This window comes from Pan troglodytes, chromosome 12 (genome assembly GCF_028858775.2).
Source record: "Pan troglodytes isolate AG18354 chromosome 12, NHGRI_mPanTro3-v2.0_pri, whole genome shotgun sequence".
NCBI lineage: Eukaryota > Metazoa > Chordata > Mammalia > Primates > Hominidae > Pan > Pan troglodytes.
In genome coordinates, this window is record NC_072410.2 from 93,898,373 (window position 1) to 93,917,344 (window position 18,972).

The 18,972-nt window shown below is 38.9% G+C and overlaps 1 protein-coding gene across 2 annotated transcripts in view; it reads right to left on the reverse strand.

Moving 5' to 3' along the window:
* Positions 1-1,115: 1,115 nt before the first annotated feature.
* WDR43 (WD repeat domain 43) overlaps positions 1,116-18,972 on the reverse strand; it is a 54,197-nt gene continuing 36,340 nt past the window's right edge. For both annotated transcript variants that reach the window (XM_515377.8, XM_063789199.1), the window contains exons 12-18: positions 14,282-14,368; positions 12,940-12,971; positions 11,893-11,956; positions 7,773-7,886; positions 6,966-7,035; positions 2,839-2,888; positions 1,116-2,738 (exon numbers count right to left, since the gene is read on the reverse strand). In XM_515377.8, the coding sequence (XP_515377.3) occupies positions 2,559-2,738; positions 2,839-2,888; positions 6,966-7,035; positions 7,773-7,886; positions 11,893-11,956; positions 12,940-12,971; positions 14,282-14,368 (597 nt within the window). In that variant the 3' untranslated portion in view covers positions 1,116-2,558. The remainder of the gene's footprint in view (positions 2,739-2,838; positions 2,889-6,965; positions 7,036-7,772; positions 7,887-11,892; positions 11,957-12,939; positions 12,972-14,281; positions 14,369-18,972) is intronic.

Genomic DNA, 18,972 nt, shown 5'->3' on the forward strand with positions numbered 1-18,972 from the left:
GCTGTTCAATGGTTATGTATCAAGCTACTAAATAATCCCTGACACAGAGTAGGCAATCAAGTAGCACTTGCTGAGTCAATGAATGTAGCATGTTGGGCATTAACCTCCAATGGAATTATAACAACCCCAGATACATCAATGCACCTGATGTGTCCATTATGAAGTTCCAATTTCTGAACCTCACTTGAAGCATTAACCATTGCACTACGGCTTCAAAAGCCCCAAACCTGAGGCCCTGACATCTACTCACATTAAAACATACTCATATTCATTTATGCCTAAGTAATTCACTTTTAAAAATTCATCTCAAATACCACCACCTTTTTAGGATTGCTGCCATAAAGTATTTAAACCAGAATCTAATCATAAGGAAACAACTGGACAAATCCGCAATGTAGGACATTCTACAACGACTTAATTTATGTGAACTCATTTAAATATTAAAATCCACACACACACAGCATGAGGGTGACTATTCTGAATTATTAGAGCAATATGACAAGTAATTACAATATATGATTACTGACTTGACAGTGATTGGAGGGCTGAAATTTTTCAAAAAAAAGTTTGGGAGGAAAAATTAATCTCAAAAAAGAAAACACACACACAAACTTTGTTGCCTGGTTTAGGAGTGGAAAAAGACAATGAAATACTCTAAAAATAGAAGATTCTTTTTGTAACAACGCTAATTTAACTCCGGATTTTTCTAAACCAAAAAAATAATTAGAAATTACCATATGGTTGTCATCATTTACTTCTTTAGGCAGAGTCAGGTATAAGGGAAACCGGACTCATAAGCCAAGTGTTGGTTACCAATAAAGGACTGAAATTATCAGCACAGGCCTCTTTCTTTACTGTCACTACAGCCCTGGGTTGTGAAGTCACAACCCAGCCAAGTGGGAATGCATGAAGAATCAACTGGCTATAGCTGACACTAGACTAACACAAATGTCTTGGTTCTTTCACTTCGTTGCATATTCTAGGTTATCCACAAGCTTTGAAAGCATTTACCTATTTAATGCCAGGGGAGCAAAACTGCTTTTTAAAAACCTTCACACCACAAGCCCAAACATGTGGCTGTATTCCTCTACATATATCACAAGACAAGCACTGGGTAAAGATGAATATTTATTGACTTTACAAAGAGAATGGTATTAAATTGCCATAAACAGCTCCATTTATAGACAAATATAACTGTACATTACACCAGCAGCTGGTTCAAACTTGCTTTCCCAAGATGCTTATATGGCTCTGGCTCTTAAGTTGAGCACACAGATCTCTGTTCTGTCATTGGTATTAAAAACTCCCTCAAAGATAATGGTTTTGTTTTACATATTCACAGGTGGGAAAAAATAAATCCATCTGCCCAGCCCTTTCTTAGAGGTGAGCTTCCATGTGCATGTCCCCTAGTGAGCACTAAGCCAATATCGGCTCTTTAAAAAAAAAAAAAAAAAAAAAAAAAAAAAAAAAAAAAAACTACTGATAATTTGCAAAGGCTTTTGTAGCACACCAAAATATTTATACATACATAAAAAATCTTGAGTGAGATTTATCATTTTAAAGGTAAACAGATACCCTAACACTGCCAAGAGTAGGTAATGAAAAGGAAGAAAAACATTAAATTATTTAATTATAAAAATATTTTCTTTGGAAAAAAAATTCCAACAAGGTTATCATTAATATCTAAAACCAAAGAGAAAAAATAAACAATTGTTCTTTGATCCATTAGTAATTTAAATAAAAATGGAAACCTCTTCAAAATCAGCTATAACTGAATTTTTTTTTAAAGTTGCAGGTAATGAGCACTTCTAATCTATATACTGATGATTCTTTAGAAGTAATCTGCAGTCAAGAAAAATCCTTAATATGGCTAATTCTCTAGTTTTTTAATGACCATAATTTTTGTTTTGTTTTAAAAAAATACTTCACATGACAGCTTAAAAAATAAGTGGTTATTCTGGGGAAGCACTCCAAATATTCAATCTGACTCAAGTCAGATTATCACAGTTAATAGACAAGTTAGGGATACTGAGGATTTTTTTTAATTACCATCATTTTTACTCCAGTTTGTAGTTATCCCTTCATATTTTATGAAAATGTACCAAATTAAATGTACTAAATTAAAAAAATTTTCACTAGTGCTGCTTTGCATCTGGATTTGATGAAAGATACCAACCTGAGATAAGAGCTGACTTCTTCACAACAGTCCAGTTCTTGAACTCCTATGGGAAAGGTCTGTATCTGCACTTGTCAATTCTTGATATAACCAATCATACTAGGATATTATATTATAAAAATATACCATATATTGGACACTGATGTCAGTACATTGCAGAAAATGTGTCTATATACTGTGTAAAGTTTATTAACATTTGAATGAAACACTCTTATTTACACAGTCAAGTCTGGGGTGCTCAGGACAGCAAAGTGGCATGGGATCCACTGCTGTGAATTTGGAAATGTGCAGCGGTCCTTGGCATCCTGGCACAGAGGCAGCCCTCACCACTGGGCAAGGTGAGCCAGCGTTTATATAGTCTGACCAGCTTGCTTTGCTGTCTTCATTCTTCTTCACTTTCATTTTCAGGATCTAAGTCAGAATCTCCATTTAATTCTTTTTCACTTGCTGTATCTCTGTCCTCGCCATTTTCTTCATCTTTTCCTTCGGCATCCTCATCTTCCTCTTCAACGTCCTCATCTTTTTCACTTTCACTCTCCTCCTCATCTTCATCCCAATTATCCTAGTCGAAATACCAACAAGGAAAGCATTCATGAAGGCCTCATTCTTACAGAGTATGAGGATATAAAGGCTGACGTATATACAGGGAACAAATCACTCACTTCAGAATCCTTATCTGCTATTTCATCGTCAGACTCCTCTTCAGAAGACTCTGTAAGGGGAGAAAGAACCCAGCCTTAATTTTAGAACAAGACAGAGGGTACAGCCTGGAAATTAAGCAGAACCAGATTCCTGAATTTACTTTTAGAAATATTATTTACCATTTAGCAATCATCCAACTAAGAAATAACATTTTTTTTTTTTTTTTTTTTTTTTGCAGGCTGGAGTGCAGTGGAGCAATCTTGGCTCACTGCAACCTCTGCCTCCCAGGTTCAAGCCTCAGGCTCCTGCCTCAGCCTCCTGAGTAGCCACCACACCCAGCTAATTTTTGGTAGAGACAGGGTTTTGCCATGTTGCCCAGGCTGATCTCAAACTCCTGGACTCAAAGGATCCGCTCACGTCTGCCTCCCAAAGTGCTGGGATTATAGGCATGAGCCACCACACCTGGCTAATTTATTCTTACATGTATAAAAGTATATTCATTATATTATTCCTTTAAGATCTCACTGGTCCAAACCAACTAGCCAAACCCTTACAAAAATCTCATCTTTAAATACTAAGCCCTATCAGGGCCACCAAATAGCCCCAGTGGATGAGGAAAAATACAACACAGAAAAGCTGGCTTATAAGTGAAACGGAAGAATTAGCATTATTTAACCCATAAAGTACTAATAATGAAATATTAGCAACTGATATATTAGATGTATGATTGTTGGGGGAAAACATGCAAACGTTAAAACAAAAATTAACACAGCTAGATTATTTTCTAAGCACTAAGGAAGATATATCTCACAATGGAGAGGAAAAAACTGTGAACACGCACAATGTGGTTCTTGGTGTGATGCAATATGAACGATCAGCATCGATGCAACCCTCCAAAAACAAAATCCAATCAAACCTTTAGACCTCACATCCAGTTTAAAGGAACTGTAGCTTAGAGGAGCAAATTAAAAGAAACCAAAAGGAAGCAAATCCACAACCATAAGGTGGGGCATTCTGTGAAATACACTTCCCAGTCTCTTCACCAAGTCCATGTCATGAAAAAGGGAGTTCTTAAAGACTAAAAAGAGTCTTCAGAAACACAGTAGCCAGATTCAACCCCATGATGCAAAACTCGAGTCCAGTTTGGGAAAAACAGCTTTAAAGGATATTTTATGGATAACTGGAGAAAAATGAAGATAAACTGGGCATTGGATAAAACTAAGGAATTGATTTCATTAGGTGTGCTAATGTTATCCAATAATACAGAACGGGATTCCTATTTTTTTAAGATATTCTAACATTCTTCTTCTATCTACTTTTTCTTAAGAAAATAAATCATTATCTCCAGATGAAGTTCCCTTACATGCCCATCTCCCTAAGCCCATTCCCCAAAAGAAACCACTATTGTGAGCTTCTCATTCTCCAGTATGCTGTTATAACATATACATCATACTACCCATGAATTACACATGTACATATTCATGAAAGACATATGCAGCAGTTCCCCCAATATGCGTTCCTTTTCCCCAGTTTCAGTTTCCCCTGGCAACTGCAGTCCAAAAATATTAAATGGAAAATGTACCAAATCAAGGATCCCTAAGTTTTAAATTGCGCCCTGTTATGTGCAGCGTGATGAAGTGCCGTGCTATCTGGCTCCGCCTGGCCGGAGAGGTAAATCATCCCTTTGTCCAGCTTCGCTGTCTACACTAACCACCCGTTAGTCGTTTAGTAGCCACCTCAGTTATCAAATCGAATGTTGCAGTATCGCGGAGCTTATGTTCAAGCCACCCTTATTTTGCTTACTAATACAATTACACGATGCTATACAGAAGGTATCATTTTTTGACTTGGTTTTGTAACCAAACTTACGCGTGTTAACTCGACTTCGACTCCAGGCACTCTCACCAATATAGTGTTATGCTAAAGGAATAAACCATTTTAAACATGCTCCCACTAATGAAGAATTATGTTGTTCACAAGTCTTTTTCTTAATTATAAAGGCTGCAATGAACATACTTATATAATCTCTTTACATATATGTTTTAAAGCTATGTTGTCAAGCCTTTTAGCCTTAAAATGCTTTCACATTCTTAAAAAACTGAGGGCTCCAAAAAGTTTTTGTTTATGTGGGAAAAGTCTACCTATATTTATCACATTCAAATTCAATTTTTAAATTTAAGGATATTTAATCTGTTTACAAATGCCCATCCATTACATGTTAACACAAATCATGTTTTAATGAAAAACGGTATTTCTGTGCTCTCTTCGGCAGCACATACACTAAAATTGAAAAATGGAATTTCCAAAACAATAACAAATTCTACTAAGTAGAGCGGCACTATTAAAAACTTCTCATATCTGCTTCTCCATTCTATTTTTTGGATATGTTGTTTTATTTGAACTATATGAAGAAAATCTAGCCTCCCACAGATGACTGATTGAAAAGCGGAGGACATCATGAGCCGCTCAAAGAGTTCTGGGCATCCCCACAGGTCCTCTGTTCATACTTGGAGAAGTATTGGTCACTGGGATACACACAAGCACTTTGGGATCACTTTGGGACTGCACTTGATGAATGGAAGGATATGTAAATTGTCAACTTTGAGATTACAAAGTTGCTCTCTAAAAAGAATGCACACGTACTCCCATCACAGCATGAGTTCCCATTTCCCAAATCATGGCCAACACCTGACCATTTTCACTCTTTCAAATTTATCCATTTCTCACAATATGGAATGTGATGTGTGATGTGATAATGGTAAAATTTTTTGTTCCATATAAATTATCAGTGTTTCTAACAACTTACTGAGCAGGCTATCTTCTCCACAATGATACAATACACACCATCGATAAACACACCAAGAGTCCACAGAACCACGGGTTTTTCAGGGGTAGCTATTGCCAATCTATTGGTCTAGCTGTCTATTATTGCACATTAACTCTGTAACCCTACACTTCTATAATCAATTTGCTACTCAGGGTATTTGAGGATGATCTAAAATGTTCCCTTTTTGACATTTCCAGGTTTTGTTATCAAGATTATACTTGGCTCATAAAATGACTAAATTGCTAGTACATGACAAAAAGGACAGCCCAGTGTTGTGGGTCATGCTTCTATTCCCAGCACTTTGGGAAGCTGACGCGAGAAGACCGTTTTTGAGGCCACGGTGTACAAGATCAGCTTGAGCAACAAAGAGACCTCATCTCTACCTTTAAAAAAAGAAAATTAGCCAGGCATGGTGGCTCAACAGTCCCAGCTATTCTAGAGGCTGAAGCAGGACGGTCGCTTGAGTGTAAGAGTTTGAGGCTGCAGTGAGCTATGATTGACCTCGAGCCACTGCACTCCAGCCTGAGCAACAGAGAGAGTCTGTGCAAAAAAGAAAAGAAAAGAAAAGATTTGTTCTTTGAAGGCCTGATCAAATAACCTTCAAAATATCTGGGCATATCTTGTGAGAAGTTTTATAAAGTCAATTTTAGAGCTACTGGCTTTTTCAAACTTTTTATTTCTTTTAAAGTCAATTTTGGTCATCAATGTTTCCTTAAAAATTAACTATACCACCTAGACTTTTAAATGTATTTACACTAAGTTTGTTCATATAATGTTCTTCTATTTAAATATTTTCCATACCTGGCCAGGCATGGTGGCTCACACCTGTAATCCAAGCACATTGGGATCACTTGAGCCCAGGAGTTTGAGACCATCCTGGGCAACATAGTGAAACTCTGTCTTTACAAAAAAATACCAAAGTTGGCCGGGCATGGTGGTGCACGCCTGTAGTCCCAGCTACTCAGGAGGCTGAGACAGGAAGATTGCACTGAACCCAGGAGGTCGAGGCTGCAGCAAGCTGTGATCATGGCACTGCACTACAACCTAGGCAACAGATTGAGACTGTCTTAAAAAAAAAAAAAAGAAAAGAAAAAAAAATCTTCCATAACTAATGCCCTTTTTTGTCACTGTATTATACTTGTGCCTTTTCTTTTCTTATCTGATGAATTACAAATTTTTGCCACGGACTTGCCTATTTTAATTAGAGAAGGCTTGCCAAAGGAAGATCTTACGTTGACGTTTTCAAAAAGACAACAGAACTCAGTCACTGAAAACTGAATGTTATAATTCTAGACTTCATCCCATGCCCCCAATCTTTACCTTCTTCATACACCAACTTTGCCTTCTGTCCAGGGGAAGTTGCTCCCTTTGTTTTCTCTGATGCTGTTACCTGGAAGAAGATAAAGTACTGTTCTGAAGTAGAGTGTAAACATATCCCAAGTATCACGACCACCAGCATACCCAACCTTCCCCACTGCTTGCTGCTAACTCACCCTCCACCACCATAATGGAGGACCTTCATACAATACAGAGCAAAAAAATCCTTCAAATACAAGAGGGAAAGAATTACTCTGTAAAGCTGAAAAACTCTGAGGTGATTAGAATATCTTTCTGTGCCAAAATTTTAACTGTATAAATATCCTATAACTTACTAACTGTATAACAACTGAAACACAATGGTGAGAAAAAGATTTGAGTAAAAGTTGAAACAGACACAACTAAACTTTCTTACTGTCAAATTGATAAGCTTTCCAAGTTAAAGACTAGATCCTGATTTACCAATTTCTTACTGAAATAGGGAGCTCTCAGCCAGGCGTGGTGGGTCACGCCTGTAATTCCAGCACTTTGGGAGGTCAAGGTGGTAGGATCCCTTGAGCCTAGGAGTTCAAAACCAGCCTAGGCAACGCCATCTCTACGAAAATTTAAAAATTAGCCAGGCATGGTGGTGCATCCGTGTAGTCCCAGCTACTTGGGAGGCACTTGAGCGAGGCTGCAGTGAGCTATGATCACGCTACCGCAGTGCAGCCTGAGCGACAGAGCAAGACCCTGTCTCAAAATGATCCTTATTCCTCTCTCCATTCCTACCATGTCCAAAAGTTTTAGCCCAGAACAATATGATTTACTCACTTGTGTAATTAGAAGAATAAGCTTTCCATGAAGGTGTGAAAGTTTCTGAAAAGTTTTGACTCTGCTTTCCATTAACTGGTAGAGTGTCCCCAGCTGGGGTACCAGGTCAGGCAACTAGAGAAAAAAATGATCATTTGGCACTATTAACATATCAGAGATGACAAACACGCAAATCATGCTCAGCTATGCCTCAGTATTTAGCCACTGCACCACACACATCTGCTTACAAGTACTTCCAGTGGCAGTGGCTACTTGCAACACAGCCTAACAACATCACAAATTTTCACAGAAGACCCTCAATGTCCTAAGAGGAAAAAATAATAGTCTTATAAAAAAAATGATATAAGGGCAAGAGAGTGAAACTGCAAGGTGGCACTTTTCTGTATTAATCAAATTATTTCAGATAAGGCCAATATCCAATATAAAGTAGACAGGAAATTAAAAATGCCTCTACCACGTATCTCCAGGCTAAAGAGGCTTTCCTCTGAATCTTATCCTCTGATGCTAGCATATTATCTACCCTTACTGTAAGGCCCCAAAGAGGTAGAGAAGCCTTTTCCCAGCTCCCAGAGACCAGCAGAACAAAGTACAAAGTTGACCTTTTGCATTTTAAATATACTTCCGGTTAATGAGTCCTCTGAAACATATTTAAAAAATGAAAGTAGGACATTCTCTTTTTTGCTCCCATGTTGCTCTCATCAGTCTTTTGTATTGAGAATACAGCTGTTATATTTGGAACACAACACGACTGATAAAGGTCTGGCTCCTCCAGGTTCGTTGAGGAACAAAACAATGGTAATTTGCCTTTCTCATAAAATCTTAAAGTCCCCTTGATCATTTTTAACAATATGAAAGGAAACCATGATGACCATAATTTTTCTATCCTAGATCAACTATAAAAAGCAACTGGAAAAATTTAAATGCCTCTTTTTAAAGGAAGCCATTTGGAAGTCCAGAACAAGCCTCTTCCTGTCCCACTGCCTTCAAATACCTTCTGGTTAATTTTCCTCCCATCTCTGGGCTCTAAGAACAATGCTGGCAGCTGGGTGCGGTGGCTCATGCCTGTAATCCCAGCACTTTGGGAGGCTGAGGCGGGCAGATCACCTGAGGTCGGGGGTTCAAGACCAGCCTGACCAACATGGAGAAACCCCATCTCTACTAAAAATACAAAAATTAGCCAGGCATGGTGGCATGTGCCTGTAATCCCAGCTACTCGGGAGGCTGAGGAAGGAGAATCATTTGAACTCAGGAGGCGGAGGTTGCAGTGAGCCAAGATCGTGCCATTGCACTCCAGCCTAGGCAACAAGAGCGAAACTCCGTCTCAAGGAAGAAAAAAAAAGAAAAAGAACAACGCCGGCTTCCCCACCTCACCCCCTACCCCCGTGATATTCTGATATTCTTTTATCTGTCCCTGTAGCACTACAGAAAAAGGGACTCCACTCTTTTTTTTTTTTTTTTTGAGACGGAGTCTCGCTCTGTCGCCCAGGCTGGAGTGCAGTGCCATGAACTCTGCTCACTGCAAGCTCCGCCCCCCCGGGTTCACGCCATTCTCCTGCCTCAGCCTTCCGAGTAGCTGGGACTACAGGCACCTGCCACCACGCTCGGCTAATTTTTTGTATTTTTAGTAGAGACGGGGTTTCACCGTGTTAGAAAGGATGGTCTTGATCTCCTGACCTCATGATCCACCCGCCTCGGCCTCCCAAAGTGCAGGGATTACAGGTGTGAGCCACCGTGCCCAGCCGGGACTCCACTCTTTACCTCTGATTAGCCTTTACCTGCACTCCTATTTCTAATACTTGAGTAAAAAAGTGTTTCATTCAAATGTTAACTTTAAACAGCAGACAGACACAAAAATTAGTAAAGCAAGGTTTAAGGTCACTGCATTCCAATTTATCACCTCCCTTTTGTGTCCCTGTTCAGACTATGAGCTCCAAGAAGATGGGGACCAGAGTGTTTTGTACATTGCTGAATCCCCATGCCTGGCATAGCCCTTGGCTTAGGGAAGGCACTTAAAAATATCTGCAAAGGAAGGAAGAAATGAAGGAAAAGAGCGAGGAAAACCATGGTTTCCTTGATAACTGCTACGGGCTGAGGAGCCCTCCCTATACCATTCTTTCGTCTGTTCTGCCATGACCTTGAATGTTACACCACAACTACTCTGGTTACACCTCAGGAGTTGATTCCAGAAAAGATTTCACTACAAGGTCTCCTGGGTCTCTCCTCACTTCTAAGCAAGTAACTGAGGCCACATTAGTGTTGCCCCATTTGCCATCCAGATTCGTAAGATCTGATGTCTGCTGGGATCGTTCATGCAATTGCAATGCCCCTTGGCCACCCTCTCACCAGTGCTCCCAAGTCACCTCCCAAAACCCCTCTCACCAGTGCTCCCAGGTCACCTCCCAAAACCCCTCTCACCTCCCAAAACCCCTCTCACCAGTGCTCCCAGGTCACCTCCCAAAACCCCTCTCACCAGTGCTCCCAAGTCACCTCCCAAAACCCCTCTCACCAGTGCTCCCAAGTCACCTCCCAAAACCCCTCTCACCAGTGCTCCCAGGTCACCTCCCAAAACCCCTCTCACCAGTGCTCCCAAGTCACCTCCCAAAACCCCTCTCACCAGTGCTCCCAGGTCACCTCCCAAAACCCCTCTCACCAGTGCTCCCAGGTCACCTCCCAAAAGCCCTCTCACCAGTGTTCCCAAGTCACCTCCCAAAACCCCTCTCACCTCCCAAAACCCCTCTCACCAGTGCTCCCAGGTCACCTCCCAAAACCCCTCTCACCAGTGCTCCCAAGTCACCTCCCAAAACCCCTCTCACCAGTGCTCCCAAGTCACCTCCCAAAACCCCTCTCACCAGTGCTCCCAGGTCACCTCCCAAAACCCCTCTCACCAGTGCTCCCAAGTCACCTCCCAAAACCCCTCTCACCAGTGCTCCCAGGTCACCTCCCAAAACCCCTCTCACCAGTGCTCCCAGGTCACCTCCCAAAAGCCCTCTCACCAGTGTTCCCAAGTCACCTCCCAAAACCCCTCTCACCAGTGCTCCCAGGTCACCTCCCAAAACCCTTCTCACCAGTGCTCCCAGGTTACCTCCCAAAACCCTTCTCACCAGTGCTCCCAGGTCACCTCCCAAAACCCCTCTCACTAGTGCTCCCAGGACACCTCCCAAAACCCCTCTCACCAGTGCTCCCAGGTCACCTCCCAAGCCTCCTGCAGGCTGGGACACCCAAGATCTGTTGTTTGTCTCAACCCCATTCCAGCATCTTAGCGAGTTCTCCCCAAACACACAAAGAACAAACTGCTGACCTCAAAGCAGATTAACCAAGTTTTCCCTAATTCAAGCCACTGAAGGCAAAGGAGTCAGTGACAGAGCACAAGGGACTGTGACAAGGCAGGAGTTGGGTGAGACTGTGTTAAGAAGAGCTACAGTTTAAAGAACAATTCAGGATTTTTTTCAACTGTCCGCTAAAAACTTAAAGCTTAAAGTAAAGCACTAGATAAAAAAAAAAATTGAATACTTTTATTTCCAGCTTAAAATATAATGGATGTAATGATGTGGCAAAGAACCCAACTCATATTATGAATACAATTTTTTTTTTCTGGTGTTGCTTTCCCTCTTCTATTTCCATAGGTAATCAAGAGCTGACAGCAGCACCAGCAAATTGTCAGGTACCAAATATTTATGTTACTGTTACCATTAACTACATTTTATCCTCCTGGGACAAGGCAGGACAGACACATTAGCATGTATAAAAACATTTAAAACCTGCCGTGTGTGTGTGTGTGTGTGTGTGTGTGTGTGTGTGTGCGCGCGCGCGTGTGTGTGTCACATCTAAATCCTAGTATGTCATTATATAACTTTTCTCCTTTCTGTATTTGTAAAGATCTCTATATTTTTACATCCGGGGGGCGGAGGGGAAGACCAATTTATGTAAAGCCACAGCAGTGACATCATGAAAGGGCTCATGTCACTGCACCTGGGGTAAAACAAAATCTCTAAAGGAAGCATCTAACGGCTGAAGGATAGATGGGGAAAGGATGGTTTTGTTCAGCCATACTTGTCAAAGTTTACAATCCTTATCAAAGCCAAACTATTCATACTCGGCAACAGAAGCTGAAAAGACTCACCGTGGACAGGTATGATGCATGAACTGTTAACACACATTTTAGCCACTGAACCATTAGCACAGCACTGGAAAAAAAAATCCAAGTAAACTAATGTTCACAAATTCAAAAGTAAATTCAACTGAGCTATTAGAAAACCCAGACAGACAAGTGAAGATCTATAAATGTTGCTCTGTGAAAATGACTGTAATAAATATATCACTGTGTATATATCACTTTCCGTTTTTTCTTTCAGATTATCTGAGCTCTGTGTCATAGACCTTGGGCAGGGATTGGGGGCCACATCAGAAAACAGGACAAAACCCCTTCCTCTAAAACAGTTCAAGAACAAAACCCGTACTTTACTTCATAATTAACTGATATGAGGACAGTAATCTTCATCCAAATTGAGTTCGACTGGTTTTGCATTTTATGTTAACGATAAACATAAAAATCTATTCTGTCAAGAATAGCAAAGTCCTCCATTAACATTAAAAGGCAAATATAGACCAAAAATGTGCAAAAAAGTCATAATTAATGAATTATTTAGCTTTCCTCTTTTGTGAGCTCAGAAGGCTAATGCACCCCATGAGAAAAAAAATTTTTTAAAGAAAAACTACATATTTTACTATCTAGATACTGATGATAATATACTATAAGCTTAGGATCTTTAAGATGTCATGTTATTTAAATGTTTGATCAGATTATCAAGAAAAAAGACACAAAATTTAGTCTTTTAGCTAAAACATATTTTTACAGAGTCTTAAGCAGCTATCACAGGTTCGGCAGGTACTATAAGCAGCAGTTTTACGATATCAACACTAAGTTATTAAATAAGACTAATCATTTAAATGACCTGCTAATAAAGCTAAAGTATCAATTTAGGAGGTTTCCAAAAGAAAACTATAATAAAACGCTAAGAATAAGAATCATTCAACTTAAAGTAAGGGAGGTGGCGAGGGGCTAATATTTGACACTGAAAGAGTTTTATTAGTTAGAAATCAGAACCACCTAATATTTAATTTCATGCTGTCAGACAACACTGTTTTTAAGTCACCTGTTTAATCTTACCTATTAGGATGTCCTTGTAACCTCTTTGTAAGCTAAGGGAGAGAAAAACACTATTAACAACAGCACTTCAGAGGCAACCAATGCTGTCAATTCCTATGATACAATGACAATATTGAGAAATTATTATTCTAATAAGTAGTCTATTTTAAACCAGCATAATACAGTCTATGAATACATTCCCAGAATCAGAGTAATTAGCTGATAAAAGTCTAGGATAGGACTTATATGAAGGAATGTCCAGAAGCGGCAAAATCCACAGACAGAAAATAGCTTAGTGATTGCCAGCCAACTGGGGAGAAGGAAGAATGGAGAGTGACTGCTAATAGATAAAGGATTTCCTTTTGGGGTGACAACTGCACAACTTGCAAACATACTGAAAAACACTAATATGTATACTTTAAAAGAGTTAAATTTTATGCTAAGTGAATTGTATCTCGATTTTTAAAATACAAAGAAAAAAATCAAGGTTAGGCAAATTTTTATAGTAGGCAGTATTACAAAAACATATGACCACCCTTTTCTATACAAGACACTGCTTTTTTAAGTACAGAGTTTTCCCTTACCAATAATGGTACACCAGCCCACACTGTTAATACCGTAACTATACTTGCAAAATAAAATACTTCAGCAGCATGTTAGATAAATGGAATCCAGGTATAATTTCTAATTACAAAGAATACACTCTATTTTTAGGCCTAATTTTTAAAAATTTATACCCACTCTTGTAGGGCAAGTTTCAGTGAAATTATGTATACTTTTTTTTAAAAGATGGGGTCTTGCTATGTTGCCCAGGCTAGAGTATAGTGGCTATTTAAATGTGCAATCATAGCGCATTACAATCTCAAACTCCTGGGCTCAAGCAGTCCTCCCACCTCCAATTCCATACTGCCAGTCACAGAGATTAACAACCAATCTGTGATTAAGAAAATCAATACATATAAAAATGGTTTCAGTGTTAGGTTAAGGTACCTCACAGGACATAATGGGAAAAACCAAAATGAGAATTTGGGAGCTTCATGTTGGGGTGTTTACAACAATTATTCCCATGTAGATGATATCCTGTACATACAGCTTTCTGTGCCACAAGCTCCAAGTGCCTCCAGGTAAACAGACACACAATAGCCATTAGCAGAATAAAGGTAAAACTGCCAATGACATTTCCTTTCATTGCCCCAGGAATTAATTTCACTTTTTTTTTTTTTGTCTAAAGTACTTTCCTCCATCCGTTACTCACTCTAAATGCCATGTGTCCTTACGTATTACAAATCCATTTCTCTAACTACTGAATTTTCCATTTAACTCATGGCATTAGGACGCTGAAATGAAAAAAGCAGTCAGTTACCTCTTGTAACAACGGAATAATAGTATGCAGGGGCATCCTTAATACAGTCTTCTTTATAAGGTTTACATTCCTAGTTTGAAGTACTTTCTGTGAGAAAATAAAAGGATTATTAAGATGAGCATACTGACAAACCAAGGACATCACAGAAAAAAAAAAGTCTGTAAAAATGAATTCTTTAAATCATTTAAGACCAAGGCAATAAACTACAAATTGAATTTAGCAAAAATAAAGGTTGGAGGGACCGAATGGAGTATGTTATATTACGTCTTGTGCTTAACAGACAAGCACAGTCTTTGGGTATCAGTAAATTTACTTCATTACTGAAGTAATTTTACTTCTTTGTGTTTTATTAAAACATCTCTAGACGTTTGAATACAGACATATGCCACTTTAGAGATGTTCCCAAACCTCCATTTTATGAAATTTGGGCCGTATCCACCCTACAGTGAGCAAAACAGTAAAATTACTTAGAAAGCAAGAAATCCTTTTAAAGTAGGTGTCAACATTTTGGTAAAATTTTATGCCAATCAAAAGATGACATAATGAGAGCTTGAATCAAAACCCTTTAAGGGTACATCTATGGTACAGACCCAGTCTCCACACTGGGTTACAGCAAAGGACACAGAGCAGATCAGTTCTGGTCCTGCCCCTTACAAGCACACCTTCTAGGACAGGTTGTTCAACTTCTTCAAGCCCCACATGCTTTACAGAAGTAGAAGGTGAAAATTAGGGTCCTTTTGAAAGGGTTTAGTTCCAGAGAGTCTTTCTAATGGTGTATTTGTTGGTGATGGTTGTTGCTATAAATATGCTCAGAATAGAAACAGCAGTGGCACCAAAAGGCAAAAATAGAGGAAGTTAGTTTCCAACCTATTAATGTATTTATTTGAAACAGGGGCCTCATTCTGCTGTCTGGGCTGGAGTGCAGTGACATGATCACAGCTCACTGCAGCTTTGACCTCCTGATCTCAGTAATTAGTAATGATTTTCTATTTAAAATCAGCAAATAAAAATACGTTATCCCAAACTAAGTGAAATGATAATAAACAGAGGAGTCAGCCTCATTAATTTCCATCAAGGATGTATGTAAAGAAACAAACCTATAAGCCATAGTTATAACTACTAAGAAGGTGGTGTTGAAGACAAGATTTTTCTTTTACAACTTTACTGCAGTACAAATGAAGCGTAATAAACACCATATATTTAAAGTGTACTGCTTGATCAGTTTGACATACTCTTTACCCATGAAACAAATACTATGATACGATAAAAATAAACACTGTATCACCCTCGGGTCTCCTTGGGTCCCTTTAAATGTATCCCTCCTTCCACCCCGATTCCCAGGCAGCTACTGAACTATATATTGGTCTGCTTTTCCAGAATTTTTATATAAATAGGAATTTATATTACTTTTTGCTTGGCTTCTTTCTCACAGCCTTAGTTTGAGATTCATGAATACTACTGGTCTATTAATAACACATTACTTATATTGCTAGATGAACAATTTGTTTCTCCATTCACCTGTTAAAGGACATATGTGTTCTTTCCAGTTTAGGGTCATTACAAAGAACATTCATAAGGAAGTCTTTGTATGAACGTATGTGTGTTATTCTCCTGGTAAATATCCAGCAGCAGAATGGCTCCATCATATGGTGGATACATCCTCAATTTTTAATAAACTAGTTGTTTTCCAAAGTAGTTATACCATTTACATTCCCACCAGTAACATAGTTGAATTTCAGCTGCTCTACATCCTCACCAACAGATGGTATTAGTGTCTTTCTCATTTTTATCAACCTTTAAGGGGTGTATGCAAGCTTTATTTCACTGTGGTTTTAATTTGCCTTTCTGTGATAATTAATAATGCATAATACCTTTACATGTGCTTACTGGCCATTTGAATTCTATTGTGAAGTGTCTGTTCAAACCTTTACCAACTGCTTTAAAGTCCAGATACAAATCCTTTGTCTAACATGAGTTGCTAATATTTTGTTCCCAGCCCTCAGCTTGTTTTGTTATACTCCTAACACTGTTTTTCCAAGAACAGAAGTTTCTAATTTTGATAAGGTTCAAATGACCAATTTTTTCTTTAACATTTCATGCATTGTGTGCTATATCTAAGAAATCTTTCCCCACTCTGTTCACAAAGATGTTCTCCTGTTTTTTCCCAGAAGTTATGTAGTTTTAGGTTTTACAGTCAAGTCTATGGTCTATTTTGCATTGATTTTTGTGTAAGGTGAGATAAAACTGAGATCCATTTTTTTCCAATTGCATGTGGTTTATTTCTGGACTCTGTTTTGGCCCCTTAATCTATATTTATTTTTTCACCAATATCAAACTATCTTGACTACTATAGCTTTATTTTGAAATCAACTGGGTGATTCCTCCAACTTGCTTTTTACCATTTCTTTGGTTATTCCATGTCCTTTGCATTTCCACATAAATTTTAGGATAGGTTTGTCAATTTCTACGAAGGTGGCTGACAAGGACTGCTGGAATTTTAATTGAGAATGGATTAAATATATAGATTATTTGGGGAGAATTCTTGACCCCAAAATACACAATATTCTAACCCATGAACAGGGCTTAGATCTCTATTTATTTAGGTCTTCATTAACTTCTCTCAACTGTTATAATTTTCAGTGTAGAGACAGTTACCTGTTTTAGATATACCCTAGGTATTTTTTGGTACTACTATAAATGGAACTGTTAAAAAATATTTAACTTAAATGCTTTTTAAAATATTTAAAAATATCCCCTATGGATGCCATGAATTACATAAATATGCTTCTCTTTTTGCATAAGCTACACACTAATTCATTGAGTTACATTTCCACCTTCCAAATGCCATTAATGTTAATGTCAGATTTTCTATGACAGACAGTATTAACCTCTTGGAAGGTGCCATGTTGTATCCCTGTCACTGCTCACATTCTTCTTTTGTTCCTATTTTTAATATCCTCATAACTATGTATCCTCATAAGGCAGCTTTTGGGAAGGGGGAAAACGTTTTTAGAAGGAAAAATGTTACTAACCTCTTTCTTTTTAGAGTACAGAATATATAAATGCATAATCTCCTAGGTAATACATTATAAGAACATCCATTCTTTTCTTTTTTAAAAAAGGGTTTACTTGGCTGGGAACGGTGGCTTACGCCTGTAATCCCAGCATTCTGGGAGGCCAAGAGGGGCAGGTGACCGGAGATCAGGAGTCTGAGACCATCCTGGCAAACGCAGTGAAGCCCTGTCTCTACTAAAAATACAAAATTAGCTGCGTGTGGTGGCGCACAACCATAATCTCAGCTACTTAGGAGGCCGAGGCAGGAGAATCGCTTGAACCTGGGAGGCAGAGGTTGCAGTGAGCTGAGACCGCACCACTGCACACCAGCCTGGGCGACAATCGATCAATCAATCAATAGAATAAAAATTTTCTGAAAGGGCTATTCTATGCCAGCACTTTGTGAGGCTGAGGCAGGAGGATTACTAGAGAACAAGACTTTGAAACCAATCTGAGCAACACAGCAGACCCTGTCTCTACCAAAAAAATTTTTAAAAATTAGCTGGCTATGGTGATGCGTGCCTGCAGTCCCAGATACTCAGGAGGCTGAGGTGGCAGGATCACTTGAGCCCAGGAGTTCATGCAGTGAGCTACAATTGCAACACTGCTCTTCCAGCCTGGGTGACAGAGTGAGACCCTGTCTCATTTAAAAAATAAAATAAAATAAGGCGGGGGGAAGGGCATGTGTATTTTATGCTCTTTACTAACTTTTCAAGCACACAATTTTTCATCATTCAACCACTTCTCTATTATTTTTACCTAAGTAACCTATACAATTTAAGAAGTGTTTTCATAAACAGCATTTTATTTTCCCTTTCAACACCTACGACACTTAATGAAAGTTACATATTAACATCTTTGAAATGTTCTTGCAAAAAAAAAAAGATTTTAAACCGAATCTCTTCTAGCTTATAGATCTAACCAGATCTAGATCTAGATCTTCAAGCTTCTAGATCTAGCCTATATAAAGAACAAGATAAACAGAGCAATGTGTTAAATGATACCACAGTGATGCAGTATGCAAAATCTTGAACATGGAATGCTCTACTGGGCAAATAACCTAACTTTTCCAAAAAACTAAATTGCAAGAGACAGAAGGGGCATACCAACTAAATACAGTGTAGACTCTGTTGGAATCTTGTTTTAAAGAAAGCAAAAATAGGCCGGCACAGTGGCTCACGCCTGTAATCCCAGGACTTTGGGAGGCCAAGGCGGGTGGATCACGAGCTCAGGAGTTCAAGACCAGCCTGGCCAACATGGTGAAACCCCGTCTCTACTAAAAATACAAAAATTAGCTGGGCATGGTGGCATGCGCCTGTAACCCCAGCAATTCGGGAGGCTGAGGCAGGAGAATTGCTTGAACCAGGACCTGGGAGGCAGAGATAGCAGTGAGCCGAGATTGCGCCACTGCACTCCAGCCTGGGCTACAAAGCAAGACTCTATCTCCAAAAAAAAAAGCAGAAATAAAAAAAAAGTTTGAGACAATCAGGGAAATACAAACACTAACGATATTTGATAATTTTTAAAGAATTACTTTTTTGAGGTGCAACAATGGATTATGGTTATTTTTTTAAAGGATGTTTTAAGTTGAATGGGGCATATTTATGGATAAAATGATATGTGATCATCTGAGATTT